This window comes from Mercurialis annua, linkage group LG2, assembly GCF_937616625.2.
Source record: "Mercurialis annua linkage group LG2, ddMerAnnu1.2, whole genome shotgun sequence".
Classification (NCBI taxonomy): Eukaryota; Viridiplantae; Streptophyta; class Magnoliopsida; order Malpighiales; family Euphorbiaceae; genus Mercurialis; species Mercurialis annua.
Window position 1 is genome coordinate 56,381,258 of NC_065571.1, and position 15,200 is coordinate 56,396,457.

At 30.8% G+C, this 15,200-nt stretch overlaps 1 protein-coding gene across 3 annotated transcripts; it reads left to right on the plus strand.

Moving 5' to 3' along the window:
- The first annotated feature begins 1,185 nt into the window (after positions 1 to 1,185).
- Positions 1,186 to 12,046, plus strand: LOC126669665 (potassium channel SKOR-like). 3 transcript variants are annotated; one of them, XM_050363188.2, is made up of 14 exons: positions 1,194 to 1,288; positions 1,420 to 1,652; positions 2,413 to 2,637; positions 2,724 to 2,787; positions 3,373 to 3,712; positions 4,182 to 4,477; positions 5,140 to 5,220; positions 6,689 to 6,793; positions 8,136 to 8,360; positions 8,578 to 8,766; positions 9,605 to 9,680; positions 9,797 to 10,091; positions 10,282 to 10,403; positions 11,663 to 12,046. In XM_050363188.2, exons 2-14 carry the CDS (start codon positions 1,444 to 1,446, stop codon positions 11,899 to 11,901), a joined length of 2,466 nt encoding a protein of 821 aa, XP_050219145.1. In that variant the 5' UTR covers positions 1,194 to 1,288; positions 1,420 to 1,443; the 3' UTR covers positions 11,902 to 12,046. The 3 variants fall into 3 exon arrangements, with proteins under 3 accessions (XP_050219147.1, XP_050219146.1, XP_050219145.1); XM_050363189.2 differs by having other exon boundaries at positions 1,190 to 1,652; positions 11,666 to 12,046; XM_050363190.2 differs by lacking the exons at positions 9,797 to 10,091; positions 10,282 to 10,403; positions 11,663 to 12,046 and having other exon boundaries at positions 1,186 to 1,652; positions 9,583 to 9,669.
- The last annotated feature ends 3,154 nt before the right edge of the window (positions 12,047 to 15,200 follow it).

The window sequence follows — 15,200 nt, forward strand, 5'->3', positions numbered from 1 at the left end:
TATAGGAAAAAAGTTCAAAAATAATTTTAATGTTTAAAATATTTACCGAAAATTTGAGGGGGTAAGTGTCCCAAAAGTAAATTAAAAGGGTTTATTTGTTCGATTTTAAAACAACAAGAGTTTAAGTGTTCAATTTTAAAAACATGAGGGCTTATTTGTTGTAGCTTATTTTTTTTGTACCTTCTGCCAAGAAAAAATGTGTGTTTTTTTTTGTCTAATTACTTAAAAACTACTCATTTTGTAATTTTTTTCCGTTTATACCATGATTTAGAAAAAAAATTCAATTGTAACCTATTTTTAATTTTTATGGTTCACCTCTACCTGATAAATTGAATTGATCTATTTTCCTTTAAGAAAAAGTTTAAATTAGTCTTTAATTTGTATTTTTCTAAATAGAAAAAAGTATGATATAATCCTTCTAATTAATTTTGTTTAATATTTCCATCCTTACGTTAATTAAATTGTCAAAAATTTTAATTTTAGGATATAGAGGAAACATAAAAATTAAAAACAGGGTATAATTGAGAATTTTTCTAGGTCATTGTATAAATGAAAAAAAATTATAAGGTGGGTGATTTTTAAGTAATTGGGCTTTTTGTTTTTTTGCAAAGTTTCTATTTTTTTTTTTGATATAATTGCCTATTGTCTTAGTTTGTTAAGCTCTATTATATCCTATGCTTTTATAAAACGCCCAACGAATTTGGCTGCCAATTATTTAGTTAGGGCGGTCAATTCTATATCTGTATGTAAGGAATGGTCTAGTTCCCCTTCTTCTATTGCTGCTGTTATTCAGGTAGATATTAGTAAAATTTTAGCCCGTTTTTTCCCTTAAGAAAAGAATAAGCTACAACATATATATGATTCTTAACACAAATCCAAAAAATAAGTTAAATTAAGTTGTTGTTTTTTTCCGATAATTAAAAAAAGAGCATCTGTAAAAAAAATTGAGCTCATACATAGATTGTTGCTGAGCTTTTATAATATTTGAGTTATAATTTATTAGTTAAATTAAGTTTTCACCAATGATTTTTAGTTAAATAAATTAAAATACTTTTAACGGAAAAATAACTCAAAGTAAAATATTTAAAATGCTAAAATTATAAAAAAAATATTTTTTTGACTAAAAAATACTAACGCTGTTTATAATTAGTAACAGTTAAACCCACCATTATATACGCACCAAGCACATCAATATTGTTCCAATTTAATGGATTCCTAATTCCACTTCCTAAACAAAGATGATTCTTCTTCTTTTACTGTTATACATTCCGCCATTGTCAAAAAGACGGTGCCATATCAATTACTAAATAATTAAATTCTTTCACCAATTTTTTTCTCTCGTTTTTTTCCGTCATTAAATTTACTTCGTCGCCTATTCTTCTTTCTAATGAATCCATAATTTTTTACTGATTTGGCTAGCCAAGGTTAATCGGCGTCTCAGCCATGGATAGAAGAATAGACGACAGAAGAGAAGAGAGTGAAATAGACGACGAAGAGTTCGACGACGACAAGAATAATAAGCCGTCGTGGAAGAAGTTTTTTACGGCGTTGATTAGGAATGAATCGGTCGGAAGTGAGATTGTCGTCGGAGAAGGAAGCATTAGCGGGAGATCTTCTTCCCGTCCTGCTTATTTCATTCATCCTGATAAAAGGTAACTGTTTTTGTTTGGTTTTTTGAAGATAGTAACTGTTTTTCTCTTAATTTGTGGATTATCGTTAATTTTTTTTAAATTGGGGCTTGGATTACGTTTGGTTATTTTATTTGTTTCTAGTAGCTGTAGCTGTAGCCAGTAGCTACATATTATTTGTTGAATAAAAGATCATTTTGATCCCTAAATTTATACGTCAGTATTAATAAACTCACACTTTATATTTTAATTAATTTAAAATATTTTTTATTTAACTTTTAGGCCAGCTAAAAATAAATAAATTCAGGAAATTAGACGATCTGATTTAATTTCTTATTGAACTAAAAATAGAAAATTTTAAATTTTAAAAAATATTTATAAAAATATCGGGCAAGTTTTCAAATTTTTTTAAGATACTGGAAGAAAATATATTCACAAAAACACATAAAAAAAATACACTTAAAACACTTCAAATGAAAAATTTAGGAGTCAGATAAATAAAATACGTAAAAGAAAGACCAGATAAAATCAAGTAAAAGTTTAGGTACCAAATATGTTAAAAGTATTAAATCAAGGAACCAATGAGTTAATCCTTTTGTATAGCATATAGTAGCAAAATAATTAAAGTTATATAGAGAAATGTATTTTGCTTTATTTTATAATTAGTCCTTATAATATTACATAATTATGAATTTGGCGTTTGTTTCCATTTACGTATGAATTTGACTCAGAAACACTATAAATTGTGGAGAATTTAAATTGATGAAGTGAATTTGGGTGTTAGGTGGTATAAAGTGTGGACGCATTTCATTCTGATATGGGCAATTTACTCATCCTTCTTCACTCCTCTAGAATTCGGTTTCTTCAGAGGTTTACCGGAGGATCTTTTTCTTCTCGACATCGTCGGCCAAGTCGCTTTTCTTATCGATATTGTCGTTCGTTTCTTCGTCGCTTATCGCGACCTTCGCTCTTATCGCCTTGTCTATAATCGCAATCTCATCGCCGTTAGGTCATATTTTTTCCTTCTTCTTCTTCTTCTCCGTTATTAATATGAGAAATTTTAATATTGTAATGTTTTGTTTAATATCTTTTCAGGTACTTAAAATCTAGGTTTTTGGTTGATTTGTTGGGTTGCTTGCCTTGGGATGCTATCTATAAAGTAAGGTTATGTTTGTTTGGTTATCTTGAATTCTATTTTACTAATTTTATAAACACTCTGCAAATGAATTTGAAACTGACTACTACTAGATGTATAACCTTTTAATTTAATTGAACTTGGAAAAAGATTGTAGTTTTAGTTTCAATTTCTAATTCTCAACATTAAGAGTTGGAAGTAGGGATGAGCTTTCAGTCGGTTCGGTTTTGCCTTAACCGAGTTAACCGCTCGGACGAATAGGGAAAACAGAACCGACCGAATAAGAAATTTTAACCGAAATCGAACCGATCGAATAAAAAAAGGAAAAAATTAAAACCGAATCGACCGAATAAGTCGGACAAATTGGTCTGTTCGGTTAAAACCGAAAATAACATGAGAAACTTTTGGTTAATTGAATCAGTTTGGGTAATTTGAATAATTTAAATTTCAAACCGAACCATAAACCATTTTTCTTATATCAAAACCGAACCGACAAAAATCATTGGTTCGTTCGGTTAATTCGGACGACCGGTTTTTTTCTAGCCCCTAGTTGGAAGGCATCTCAATTTGAATGTTATATATTTTAATGCTTTTCTAATGATTAATTAGGCTAGCGGGAAAAAAGAGGGTGTAAGGTACATGTTATGGATTAGGTTAAGTCGGGCTTTACGAGTGACGGAGTTTTTCGAGAGGTTGGAGAAAGATCTCAGGATCAATTACCTTTTTACAAGAATTGTTAAACTTCTTGTTGTTGAACTCTACTGCACTCATACCGCTGCCTGTATATTCTACTATCTTGCTACTACTGTACCTGCCTCCGAGGAAGGTTACACATGGATTGGAAGTTTACAAATGGGTGACTATCACTATATGAACTTCAGAGATATTGATCTTTGGAAGCGCTATATCACGTCACTTTACTTTTCTATTGTTACCATGGCAACCGTCGGTAATTTTTTCTTATGTTCAGTTTCTTCTCTATTTGAATCCATTTTTTTTATAGAAGTTGTAACTGAAGGGTAGCAGTTTGACCGGTCTTTTAAAAAATAATAGGGAATTTGGTTTTTTTTTTGACTTTGCTTATATTGAAAATTAGTAGGAAGACTTATTGCGCTTAAGAAAATAGATGTTGGGCAATGATCTTCGTATTAGGCATGCTTCTTCATAGGTTAGAGGATCCTTATAACCTTGTTTTCTCCAGCTTCCTCGAAATTTAATGTGTTGTTTTAGTCACAATCAACTAGTTTCCTATTTATTGCGTTATTGTTTATTTTTTTAATAGTCTTATTTCTTATTGTTATGGATGACTATTATACTTGATTCATGTGATACTGAGCTGTGCTATTTTCAAACATAGGTTACTTGTGCAGGAATTGAAATTTGTATGATCCGTAATGGCTATGTATTTTCTTCTGCAGGTTACGGAGAAATACATGCTGTTAATGTTAGGGAAATGATATTCGTTATGATTTATGTATCATTTGACATGATTCTCGGGGCTTATCTACTTGGTAACATGACTGCATTGATTGTGAAAGGATCAAAAACTGAAAGGTTTAGAGATAAAATGTCTGATCTCATTAAATACATGAACAGAAACAATCTAGGGAAGGGCATAAGTAATGACATTAAAGGGAATTTAAGATTACAATATGACCGAAGCTGCACTGACGCTGCTATTCTTCAGGATATTCCTGCTTCTATTCGAGCAAAGGTATTGACAACACTTGATGCATCTCAGTCCACAAACACATAGAATATTGTTAATTTGGAACTTGAGACTGCATTATCTGTTTTTTTCTTGTTCAAATAAATAAAAGAAATTTGTTCTTGTTCAAATAAATAAAAGCAATTCGTTCTTGTTAGTTCTGAATTACTTGATATTAATTTTCTTTTGGTCAAAATCTATCAATTTTTAAGAAAAAGAAAGGTTATTTTCAAAGAAGCTATCGCTTAGAGTCTTTGAGAAACATATTGAATCTTTTACTGGTCAAGAGGTGGAAGCTTTTATATTTGTTTTACAAGTCCTTCCTTGATGCTGCCCCCTATGGACGGGATATTGCCGATTAACTTTTTTTACTTTCTTGTAGTAGAAAGTAATATGCCATTTATAAGTTTATATGAGGTATAGTAAATTGAAACGACAATGTGGTAAGGTATATGCAGTGCCATTAACATGAATAACTTATACATGGCCTTCAAGATGGTTGGATTAATATTTTGAATCTGCCAGGTTCAACTATTGTGTTGTTTTCTTTTACCCTCTCCAGTGGATACTTCATGTTTTATTCCTTTTATCAGCTAACGTTATCTACTTCACTTATAGATATAAAACTTGGTTGCATGCCTGACAATGTAAATTTTTCTTCTTTGCAGATCTCACAAAAGTTATATGAACCATTTATTAAAGAAGTTCCCCTTTTTGAAGGATGCTCTTCGGGATTTATCAAGCAAATTGTAAGACTTGTCATTTTACAGGAAAAACTGTTTTAGCTTGAAAAGGTTAAGCACTGGTCTTTTTACTTAGTCTCCACAAAAATTCTTTGAGAGTGGGTATTCATTAACTAAAATGACTACCATTTTTAAGCATAGGGCTTGATAATACCTTTAGTGACAAACTTTTTTCTCAGCGGCACAGACTTCCTCATAACTTTCTGGCCCCTGCAATAATTACAGACATTGTTGTCAGAAACTAGTACCTTCCTTCACCAATTTCATCATAAAAATAGTACCTTTTCTTATCAGCCTTGTAGCACAAAATAGTATTTATAACTTATTATTTCTTGTTACAATGAAAGGAATCATGAAACCCTTTACCAAGTGATAATTTATAGATAACAAAGTAAAAGAACTTGATGTTTTTAAACAAAAAAAACTTACTGTTTCATGCATCTTCTGGTTTCATTAATTTTTATATGGACTTTTTACTCTAGTTTATTTGAAGTTATAATAACTTCTGTAATTCAGTCAGATTCTGTATTTTCAAAAGCAATCTGATTCTTGATCCACAAACTGAGAAATTTATTTCTTAATATGACACATGAGTAGAGAAGCTTAGGAGGATTAACCTCTCATTACTGGCATTAAATCACAAACTAGCTGCTATGCTAGGACTAATAGATTATTTCTTATAAAATGATAGGAGGAAATAGAAGGTTTAGAGAGCTGAAATTGGGAATTTTTGTAAGCTATGAGAAATAAGGATATGGTAGGGATAAAAGATTCCTCTCTCATGAAAACAATTAAAGTATGCTTCAGAGCACATCAGGGGAGGATCTAATGTTATATAGCATGAAAGAATGGAGCAATTTAAGAATGTTTTAAGGATACTAATTTACTCAAGTTTATAATGCTCAGGCTGTAATACTGTTATGTTCTTAAATGACTTATGTTTTCTGTAGCTTTATCGTAATGCTCAGACTATAAATATGCGATATGCAGTATAAGAAGCTTGTGGCAGAAACCTTTTCTGATAAAGCTAGTATTGGAAAATCTAAAGTCATGCCATTACTTTTGTGCATCATGCAATCATCTTTTGGTTCATCAACACCATATTGTAGACATGATAGATCCATTTCTTTCCATCTTATGAAATAAGAAAAACCGTCCCCAGCTGGGTACAGCAGACTATCTGTTAAAACATTTTAACATCATACAGCAACTTTAGTCTTAGTTATTTAATTTCCATGTAACACATTGCCTGCCAAAATATATATGTACTGGGAAGATTGATTCTTCTGGTGTTTGTATAACTTTGTCTTGATGAGCTACTTTTTCAACATGTCGCTTTGCACAAACTGTGTTATTCAATCCTTTACTTGCATTTATTGTATTGACATTGCAATAAATAGTATTTAGCATATATTTGACTTTGCTGTGTTTATAAGAATGCCTTCTTTGACAATTAATTCTGTTGGTTTACCAGGCAATTAAAGCTCATGAAGAATTTTTTCTCCCTGGCGAAGTCATCACTGAGCAGGGTCATATAGTGGATCAGTTTTATGTTGTCTGTCATGGTGAATTAGTCATGGTAATTTTTCATCTTGAAGCAACATTTCTGTCTCAATTTGCATATCCTTAAGCATCATGACTTTAGTTTATTAGATTTCTGCATTCACTTTATTCCATCTTAATCTAGCCATCATATAGTCCAGATTCTGTGGCCCTTCGTCTGTTGGTTTCTGTAGTTGCCGAAAATGAAGTTCCTTATCTCGTTTTACTGATCATCATATTTAGCTCATGGATGTTTAAAGAGTAAAGGGTCAATCCGGTTCCTGAATTTGTGATTCGGGGTCAAATAAATCAGTCTCAATCATTTTGATCAATTAAGGACAATACTTTCTATTTTTTGGTCAATTAAGGTCAAAATTATACAATATGAACAAGTTCAACGGGCCGGAATGAGCCAATTTTGTCCTTATTGACCAAAAAATAGAGAGTATTGTCTTTAACTGATCTAAAAATAATAAAATATTATCCTTAATTGATTAAAATGGCTGAAAGTGAATTATTCGACTCTGGGTCACAAGTTCAGGGACCGGGTTGACCCTTCGCTCAATATTTTAAAGCCTAAAGCTTAAGAAACAAAAGGAGGCATACATCCTAATAAGAAAGCTCAGAAACTTATGCTCTTATATGCATACATCCTAATAAGAAAGCTCAGAAATTTATGCTCTTACTATTGATATTAAATTTTGTTGTGCACGTGAGCAAGGATTCCTATTTTTTCAGTTTGGATTCCTAATCAGAAAGCTCAGAAATTTTATGCTCTTACTATTGACATTGAATCTGTTGTGCGCGTGAGCAAGGATTCCTATTTTTGTCAGTTTGGATGCAAGGTTGTTAGAGAATTGAAGTTTTTTAGATTCTTCCAAAACTATCCTGTTCTGGTTTTCATATGATGTAATCTCGGGTGATTGTTGTTCACATAACAAAGAAAAACTAATTTGCACGCAAAATGTGGTCTTTAGCTGAAGAAGTTACTAGCCTTTTTATATTCTTGTTCTGAATTTTTTTTTAACCTTGTCATCACACAACAAAGATGCATTCTATGCTTACTGGCAAGAATGATGTTGGCAATGGCTGTGATAAAATAGGCTACAAAAGTAATGACATCTCAATTAATAAAAAATGTAGTCCGACTTTTTTGATGAAAGAATTAAATATAATTTCACTGCATAGTTTCTTTAAGTAAAAATAAACCAGATATTTTTTATAGATGCACTTGGGACATCTTTGTTTACTATGGAAGCTTTTGCATTTTTAATAATTATTACATGCTATATATGTTTTTTTTTGTATATTCTTTTCATTTATTATGTTGTTATTATTGTTTAATTACAGAAACTTGATTGTTTGGGAATTATCTATAGGAGGAAGCAGGAGGACAAGAAAATGATGAAACAGAGGAGTTTCCTATGTCTATGCAAACCTATGGCTCATTTGGTGAAATTTCTTTTTTTTGCAACACTCCTCAGCCATACACAGTTCGAGTTCGGGAATTGTGCAGGCTCTTACTAGTTGATAAGCAATCCTTTATGGAGATACTAGAGAGTTACTTCTCCGATGGACGAATTATATTGAACAACCTCATCGAGGTGATTTATTATGATTTTCTCATCGTTCTCTTGCATATTTTCCACAAGTAGTACCTAATGGATGGTTATTTGTAATTCGTAAGCATGCCTACTCCTTGTGGGACAGTAACGTCTTCTCTCATCTACCAGAAAGGGGGATAATGGAGTCACTCTCTATGACTAGAAACTATAAACTCGATGAGCCAACCTCATATCTGTAAGCTTTTGCAATTGACAGGGAAAGGATTCCAATTTCCAGAATGAATTAATGGAGTCAGATGTTGCCCTTTACATTGAAAAATCTGAATCAGTTCTAGCTGCAAGGCTGAATTGTGCTACAAATGATGGGGACATTTATCGTCTGAAACGTTTTATTGGGGCAGGAGCAGATCCTAACAAGACAGATTATGATGGAAGATCACCTCTGGTATGACTTATCTTAAGTATTTTTTTGAGAAATACTTATTTTATTTTAAGTATGCTTGTAATTTTAGAGATAGACTGTTGCATATTCTTGTCCTTTTCCTGTAAGTATCTATTATTTTGAGTTCTGATTTTAACTTTTATGATAGAAGGTAAAATATAATCAAAAAGCTGCTTGTCATGTTAGTAACTTGTCTATTTTTGAAAAAATTAGGATTTTTTTTCCTTGTTCCTTATCAATAAATCTTTTCCTGAATAAAGTTGTAAGATTTGCAAAAAACAAAAGGTGGTGAATTTATATGACAACTTTTAAAGGACATGATTAAAATGAAAAAACGTGTGAAGGTGTTGATTTTTCTATGAAATTAACACTATAATTAATCACTTATCTTAATTTTGGTTTTTTATTTTTAACTTATTTTAATATTTAATTTATTTTTTTCTGGAATTGCCTTGAACTGTTATATGGAACGGCTCTGTTCCGAACTGGCCCGGACTGTCTAAGGGGCATTCTGGACCGGTTCCAATATTTCTTGGAACCACCGGTTTATGAATCGTGGCCACCTCTACTCTGAGGCAAGATTGAATTAGATACTGTCTATTCTATACTTTTTGGTGGACAACATTTAGAAGCTTTAGCATACTGCAGAACGAAAATGTCCTGCGATTAGCTTAACATTTTAGACAATAAAATAAAATTACACTTTCTATCTAGTCAAAACATTAAACATGTGATTTTTTAATTATGGAGTTTTCATTTTTCTAATTAGAAATTTTGAAAGCAAAATCGATTGTACAGAAATTAAATATGCTTATACAGAATTAATATGTGCTCTCTACAGCACATTGCCGCTTCTAAAGGGTATGGAGATATAACGCTTTTCCTTATAGACCAAGGAGTGAATGTCAACATTTCAGGTAAGCTTGTAATGATTCATTGCAGTAGTCTTCCTCATGTATAATTCACATATTCTCCCATTCTATCTTTCACCTAAATTAAGCTATAGCTGCATTTGATTTATTGTGTCCGCCAGATAAGTTTGGAAATTCTCCCTTGCTTGAGGCTGTTAAGAATGGGCGTGATGAAGTAGCTTCATTACTGGTTCAAGCGGGGGCAACATTGGCAACTGATGATTCTGGTAGTTTTCTATGTATGGCGGTTGCAAGGAGGGATTTGGGTCTTTTAAAGAGGGCTTTGGGCAATGGAATGAATCCAAATGCCAGAAGTTTTGATTGCCGAACGCCACTCCATGTAGCTGCTGCAGAAGGGTTGTACCCAATTGCAAGTTTACTTGTGGAAGCAGGAGCTGGTGTTTTCTCAAAAGACAGGTACAATTGGAACTTCGTCCATCATTCATAAGGAAGAACTATCTTTTTAAATGATCATGTTTTTACTCAATATATGATAAGTGTTCCATATAAGTGAAATTGGCTGTTTAATTCTTAGTTTGGGTTAGTACTTCATTTCAGTCATTTGCTTTTTCTTCACTTGTAATTGGTTGGCTTTTACTGTTTGCAGATGGGGAAATACCCCACTTGATGATGCTCGTGTTGGTGGCAATAAGAGTTTAATCAATTTGCTTGAGGTTGCAAAAACAGCTCAGATGGCTGAGTTTTCTGCTTCCCATCAACTGATACAAGGTACTTTTGTAATTTCAGTATATACCTACCTTTTTTTAGAGGTACATCTTATCTTCAATTTATGGTGCAATTGGTAAACACCCAAAAGTTGTGAGCCTATTGATATATCAGTAGAACATTTAGTTTTGTGAAGCAAGAGAAGGTTTCTGAAAATGAAAATACAGCTTCAAAATACACTATAACTGTTTTGGTTTCATGAGACGTAGATATCTAGAATTAATCAGTTATGTTTTAGATGATAGAATCTCCATCTACAAAAGTTCTATAAAATTAAAATGAGTTATTTTACTAGGATTAAAGGCATATGAAAATATTACCCGTGATACCTAAAACTGAACTTTACACTTTCCACACATCTAAACGGAAGTAACAAGGCTTTATGCCTATCTAAGATTAATTATTTAAAGGATAGGAAAGCTGTTGAAAGTGTTAAGGGATTACCCAATGATGAAATGAAATTCTTTTGGTCTAAGCTCAATAACCTTATGTGATAAATACTACAATATGTTATTATTTTGTCAATTTATTTGAATTACAGCATAACATTTTTTGTTTTAATTGAACTGTGATCTTAAAGAAGTAGGGCAAGTAGATTATTCCTCTCAAATTACTTCTTGATATCATTTTTCTGCTGCACTTTGCCAAGAATTACCCACTGTTTGAACTAAATAACTAGGTACATTATACCTAAATGCATAGTTCTAAGTTAACGAGTCCCATTGCATAAGTTTTGTGACTTGTGCTTTTCCAAGTAGATAAAATTAAGCTTCAGCTTGAAACTTGAAAATTCTGTTAGATTTTAAGATTTTCAGTTGAGGATTATTTGCAGTGCCCTTAATTACAATTTGTGAGTCCACTTGGTTAATTGTTTAGATCAAAAAATTGAAATCAGGTATCATCAAGGAACATGAACTTTTCTATCGAAGTAAATTTAATGGACTGAAATAAATCCCTTGGAAAAAGGAAGATAGGACGAGTCATTGGTTCAGCAATCATTACCTTTGGTATTATGCTGAATAGAATTTACAAGGATTTAAAATATTTCAAATGGTTGGTTTTTTTGGTTCGGTTCAGTTTGTATCAAAAGTGAACTGAATTTTTTTACTTTTAAATCGAACCAAACAAATTTATTGGTTCGGTTGGTTTGGTTCCTGTACACCCCTAGTCATGGTACTTTGTACTGTTTTCTGATATTAATGCTTGTAGTTATTTCATTACCCTCTACACATTCACCTGACAAATATTTTCATTCTGATCAGCAGCCGAAAAGCGACGAGAGAAGTGCACAGTCTTTCCCTTTCACCCATGGGATCCAATAGAGAAGAGAAAAAGTGGAGTGGTTTTGTGGGTTCCACAAACAATGGAAGAGCTTGTCAAGGCAGCAATGGAGCAATTAAAATGCTCAAGTAACTGCATTTTGTCTGAAGACGGAGGTAAAATTCTCGATATCGACATGATTAATGATGCACAGAAGCTATATTTGGTCAGTGAAGAATAGCATAAGTGGCCTCAAACAAATCCTATAGTAAAAGGTTGTTAAGCTAATTCAACCATTAAATGTCATATCTATGCATACATTGTTATCCAATGGAAGCCATTTGCACGTTCAATTGTGCAAATAGAAATATTATATTCGATGCCAATGTTTCTTAAAAGGTTTTTGCATCTAAAATTTGGCTAACTGTGAAGTAGAAATGGCTATTTTCCTTTGATAGGCTTCCTGATATAGTAGGTTCAAATTTAGTTGAAGACATGATATTGGGAACACCCTTTTGTAGGATGTGTACAATGCAATCTAGGCATTAGTTTTCATTTGATATCCTTTTATAAAAATAGCAATTTAATTACCATTCTACACAAAATAAACGGCGTAGATTAATTTGATTAATTTTTTTTATCTACACCGTTTATTTTGTAATGAACGGTTAAATCGTGAACATGACCCCCTCAAGTTCAAATCCCAATCCTGTTAGGCAATTGTAGCCTCAAAACCATTATTCGGCATCTATATGAATATGCAGTACACCGAAATAAAAATGATTTGTGGTTAAATAATATAAAATATAACACTTCATCTCAAATTTTAGAAGGGAAGAGGGAAAATTAAAATTAGGTTAATAAAATAACATAAAATATATATTGTTGTTGCTCCACCAAATCTCATAAATCTACGACGTAAAATCAATCGATAAACAAATTAAAGTTAGAAGAGTCATCCAAACCTAGTGCATATCTCAATTCAATCGCTACACACGGTCAAAACACTATATTTTTCAGCTAGATCAATAAAAACTACCCAAGACCACAAAGCAGTACTTACGACTTATGAGACCCAATCAAAATTATCACGTCAATATGTGTTTCTTTTAAAAGGAGTAATATTTTCTTGGAAGTTCTTACCTAGACCCGGTCTATGAAAAATTCATGGATCCATCCAATAAGGTGTTAGAGAAATGAGAAGAAAGAAAAAATAAAAAAAAAAGAGAGAAAATTGTATTTGATTTTCTATCACCTCATTGGATAGGTGCATGGAAAATTGATGAACCGGGTCTAGGTAAGAATTTTCCATATTTTCAATTAGTTTCAATTTTGATTGATGTATTAATTGCTTTTTGTTGTTTGCCTTTTTCGTGTATTTTTGCCCGAAAATATTTGCTTGATAAATCCATTTTTGGACTCAAAACCTTAATTTTAGTGTTGTTTAAAGATTTTATGAAATTTTTGTACCTGACTTGAGTGTATTTGTGTCTCTTTTTACCTAAAAATATTTGAATCGCTTTAAAAATACAAAACTAGCAAAACACCAACAGCTGTCACACCGCTAGCTCACGCCAAAAAAAATTCACATAATCTACTTTTTGACTATTCAAAGCTTCTATAAGTTTTTTTCATTGTTAATACAGGAAAGTTCTTACTTAGATCGGGCTCATGAAAAATTCATGGACCTATCCAATAAGGTGTTAGAGAAATTAAAAGAAAGAGAAAATAATAAGAAAAGAGAGAAAATTATATTAGATTTTCTAACACCTCATTGGGTAGGTGCATGAAAAATTCATGGACCGGGACTAGGTAAGAATTTTCCGTTAATACAAAGCCAAATTATTTTTTACATTAAAAAAATTAACTTTTATAATTATATCTAATTTGATTTTTTTTTTTTTTGCAGTTTTGTCTCAAATTTTGAATTTTAATTTATAAATTCAAATATTTATATTTTTTATCAATTGCGATCAAATGTTTTTAATAATTCATTTTAAAAATTAGATTGTATTTTTAAAATTCGACCCTAAGGATAAAATATCCATAAATTTTAAAACAATTAAACATGAAGCCCTCTTTTTGTAAATATTAACAAGAAGAATTTGCACAAAATACTCCTTTTTAAAACTTATTTGTTCTTAATACCTCATTTTTAAAAATTTATTTTTTTACTCTATTTTTCTATTTTTTTTAATTATACTCTCAACTAACAAAGTAATTTATTTGCATTTTTACTCTTCTTCCTTTAAACACATGCACACCTTAGAGCATCTCCAATGGAACGCTACTTTTTATGCTAAATTTAGCATGAAAAAGTGGTAAAATACTATAGATAGTATAGCATTTCAAATTTTACTCCAATGCACAAAGTTAAAAAAAATATTTTATTATTTATTAAGATAATTATCTCTTAATTTTTTTAATTGCTAATTATTTAATAATTTTTTTAATTAAATATTTTAAACTAAAATTTATGTAATATTTTTTTTAATATAATAATGAGCTTTTCAAAAGATATAATTAAAAGAATCGATGAATTATATAAAAATAAATTATTTAATTTTTTTATTATATTGATGTATGGTCTACTATTAAAAGATCAAATCGATGTTGTAAAATTAAATAGAAGCACAAAATTTAAAATAAAAAAAGTAAAAAAATAAAAAAAGTAGGTTAAAATAATAAAATGCAAAAAATGACCGTGGTAAAATTGTAATTAATAGTGAATTGCTGTTGGTTGTTGTATTTTAGCATATGCTATATAGCATATGCTAAATTTAGCACAAACTATAGCACTGCAATGAAGATGCATTTTAAGTTTAAATACTAAATTATGGCATTATCACTTCATTTTAGCATTGCATTGGAAGTGCTCTTATTTTCTCTATTTTTTTTCTCTAACCTCTTCCTCCTCTTTCATCTTTTTCTTCTTCTTTTCTCTGCAAGTTTTTTTATCATTTTCTTGCATGAAATTTCTTAACAAATTCTATTTAAATTTTCTAAAATTTATTTAATATATTCGATTTATAACACAAATAATCAAAGATCTGAAACAAATAAAAAATCAACGATGAAAGTATCAATCGCGTTCGTCTCAAAAAATTTGAAGCAACGAAAGATTACATCTCCACCGTCATATGCTCTTATTCTGGATCTTCTTCTTCTTTTTCTTCTTCTGGATCTTCTTCTTCTTCTTCTTCTTCTTCCTAATTTTATGTAATAATTTTGTTCATACGTTTGAAACTATTGTAAACCGTTTGAAACTGTTTTTAGAAATCATTTTAAATTATTTGTTTAAAACTTTATAAACTGTTGAAAACTTTGTAACTTGTTTTTATAACTAATTTAACTTTTTTATGAAATGTTTGAAACTGTTTTTAAAATCCGTTTGAAACTGGTATAAATTTTTGTAAACTGTTTGAAACTTTTCTAAACTGTTTTTGAAGTTTTTGTAAGTTGTTTGAAAATATTTTTTTAGCTGTTTGAAATATTTTTAAATTGTTTGAAATTGTTTTTAGATAAAGGTTGCAAATTGTG

Excerpts from the sequence above, each read along its gene's own strand:
- LOC126669665 (XM_050363188.2), top strand. The coding sequence starts at position 1,444 with ATGGATAGAAGAATAGACGACAGAAGAGAAGAGAGTGAAATAGACGAC. Across the intron at positions 9,681-9,796 it reads AGTGAATGTCAACATTTCAG|ATAAGTTTGGAAATTCTCCC; the intron begins GTAAGCTTGTAA and ends TGTGTCCGCCAG. Across the intron at positions 10,404-11,662 it reads TTCCCATCAACTGATACAAG|CAGCCGAAAAGCGACGAGAG; the intron begins GTACTTTTGTAA and ends CATTCTGATCAG.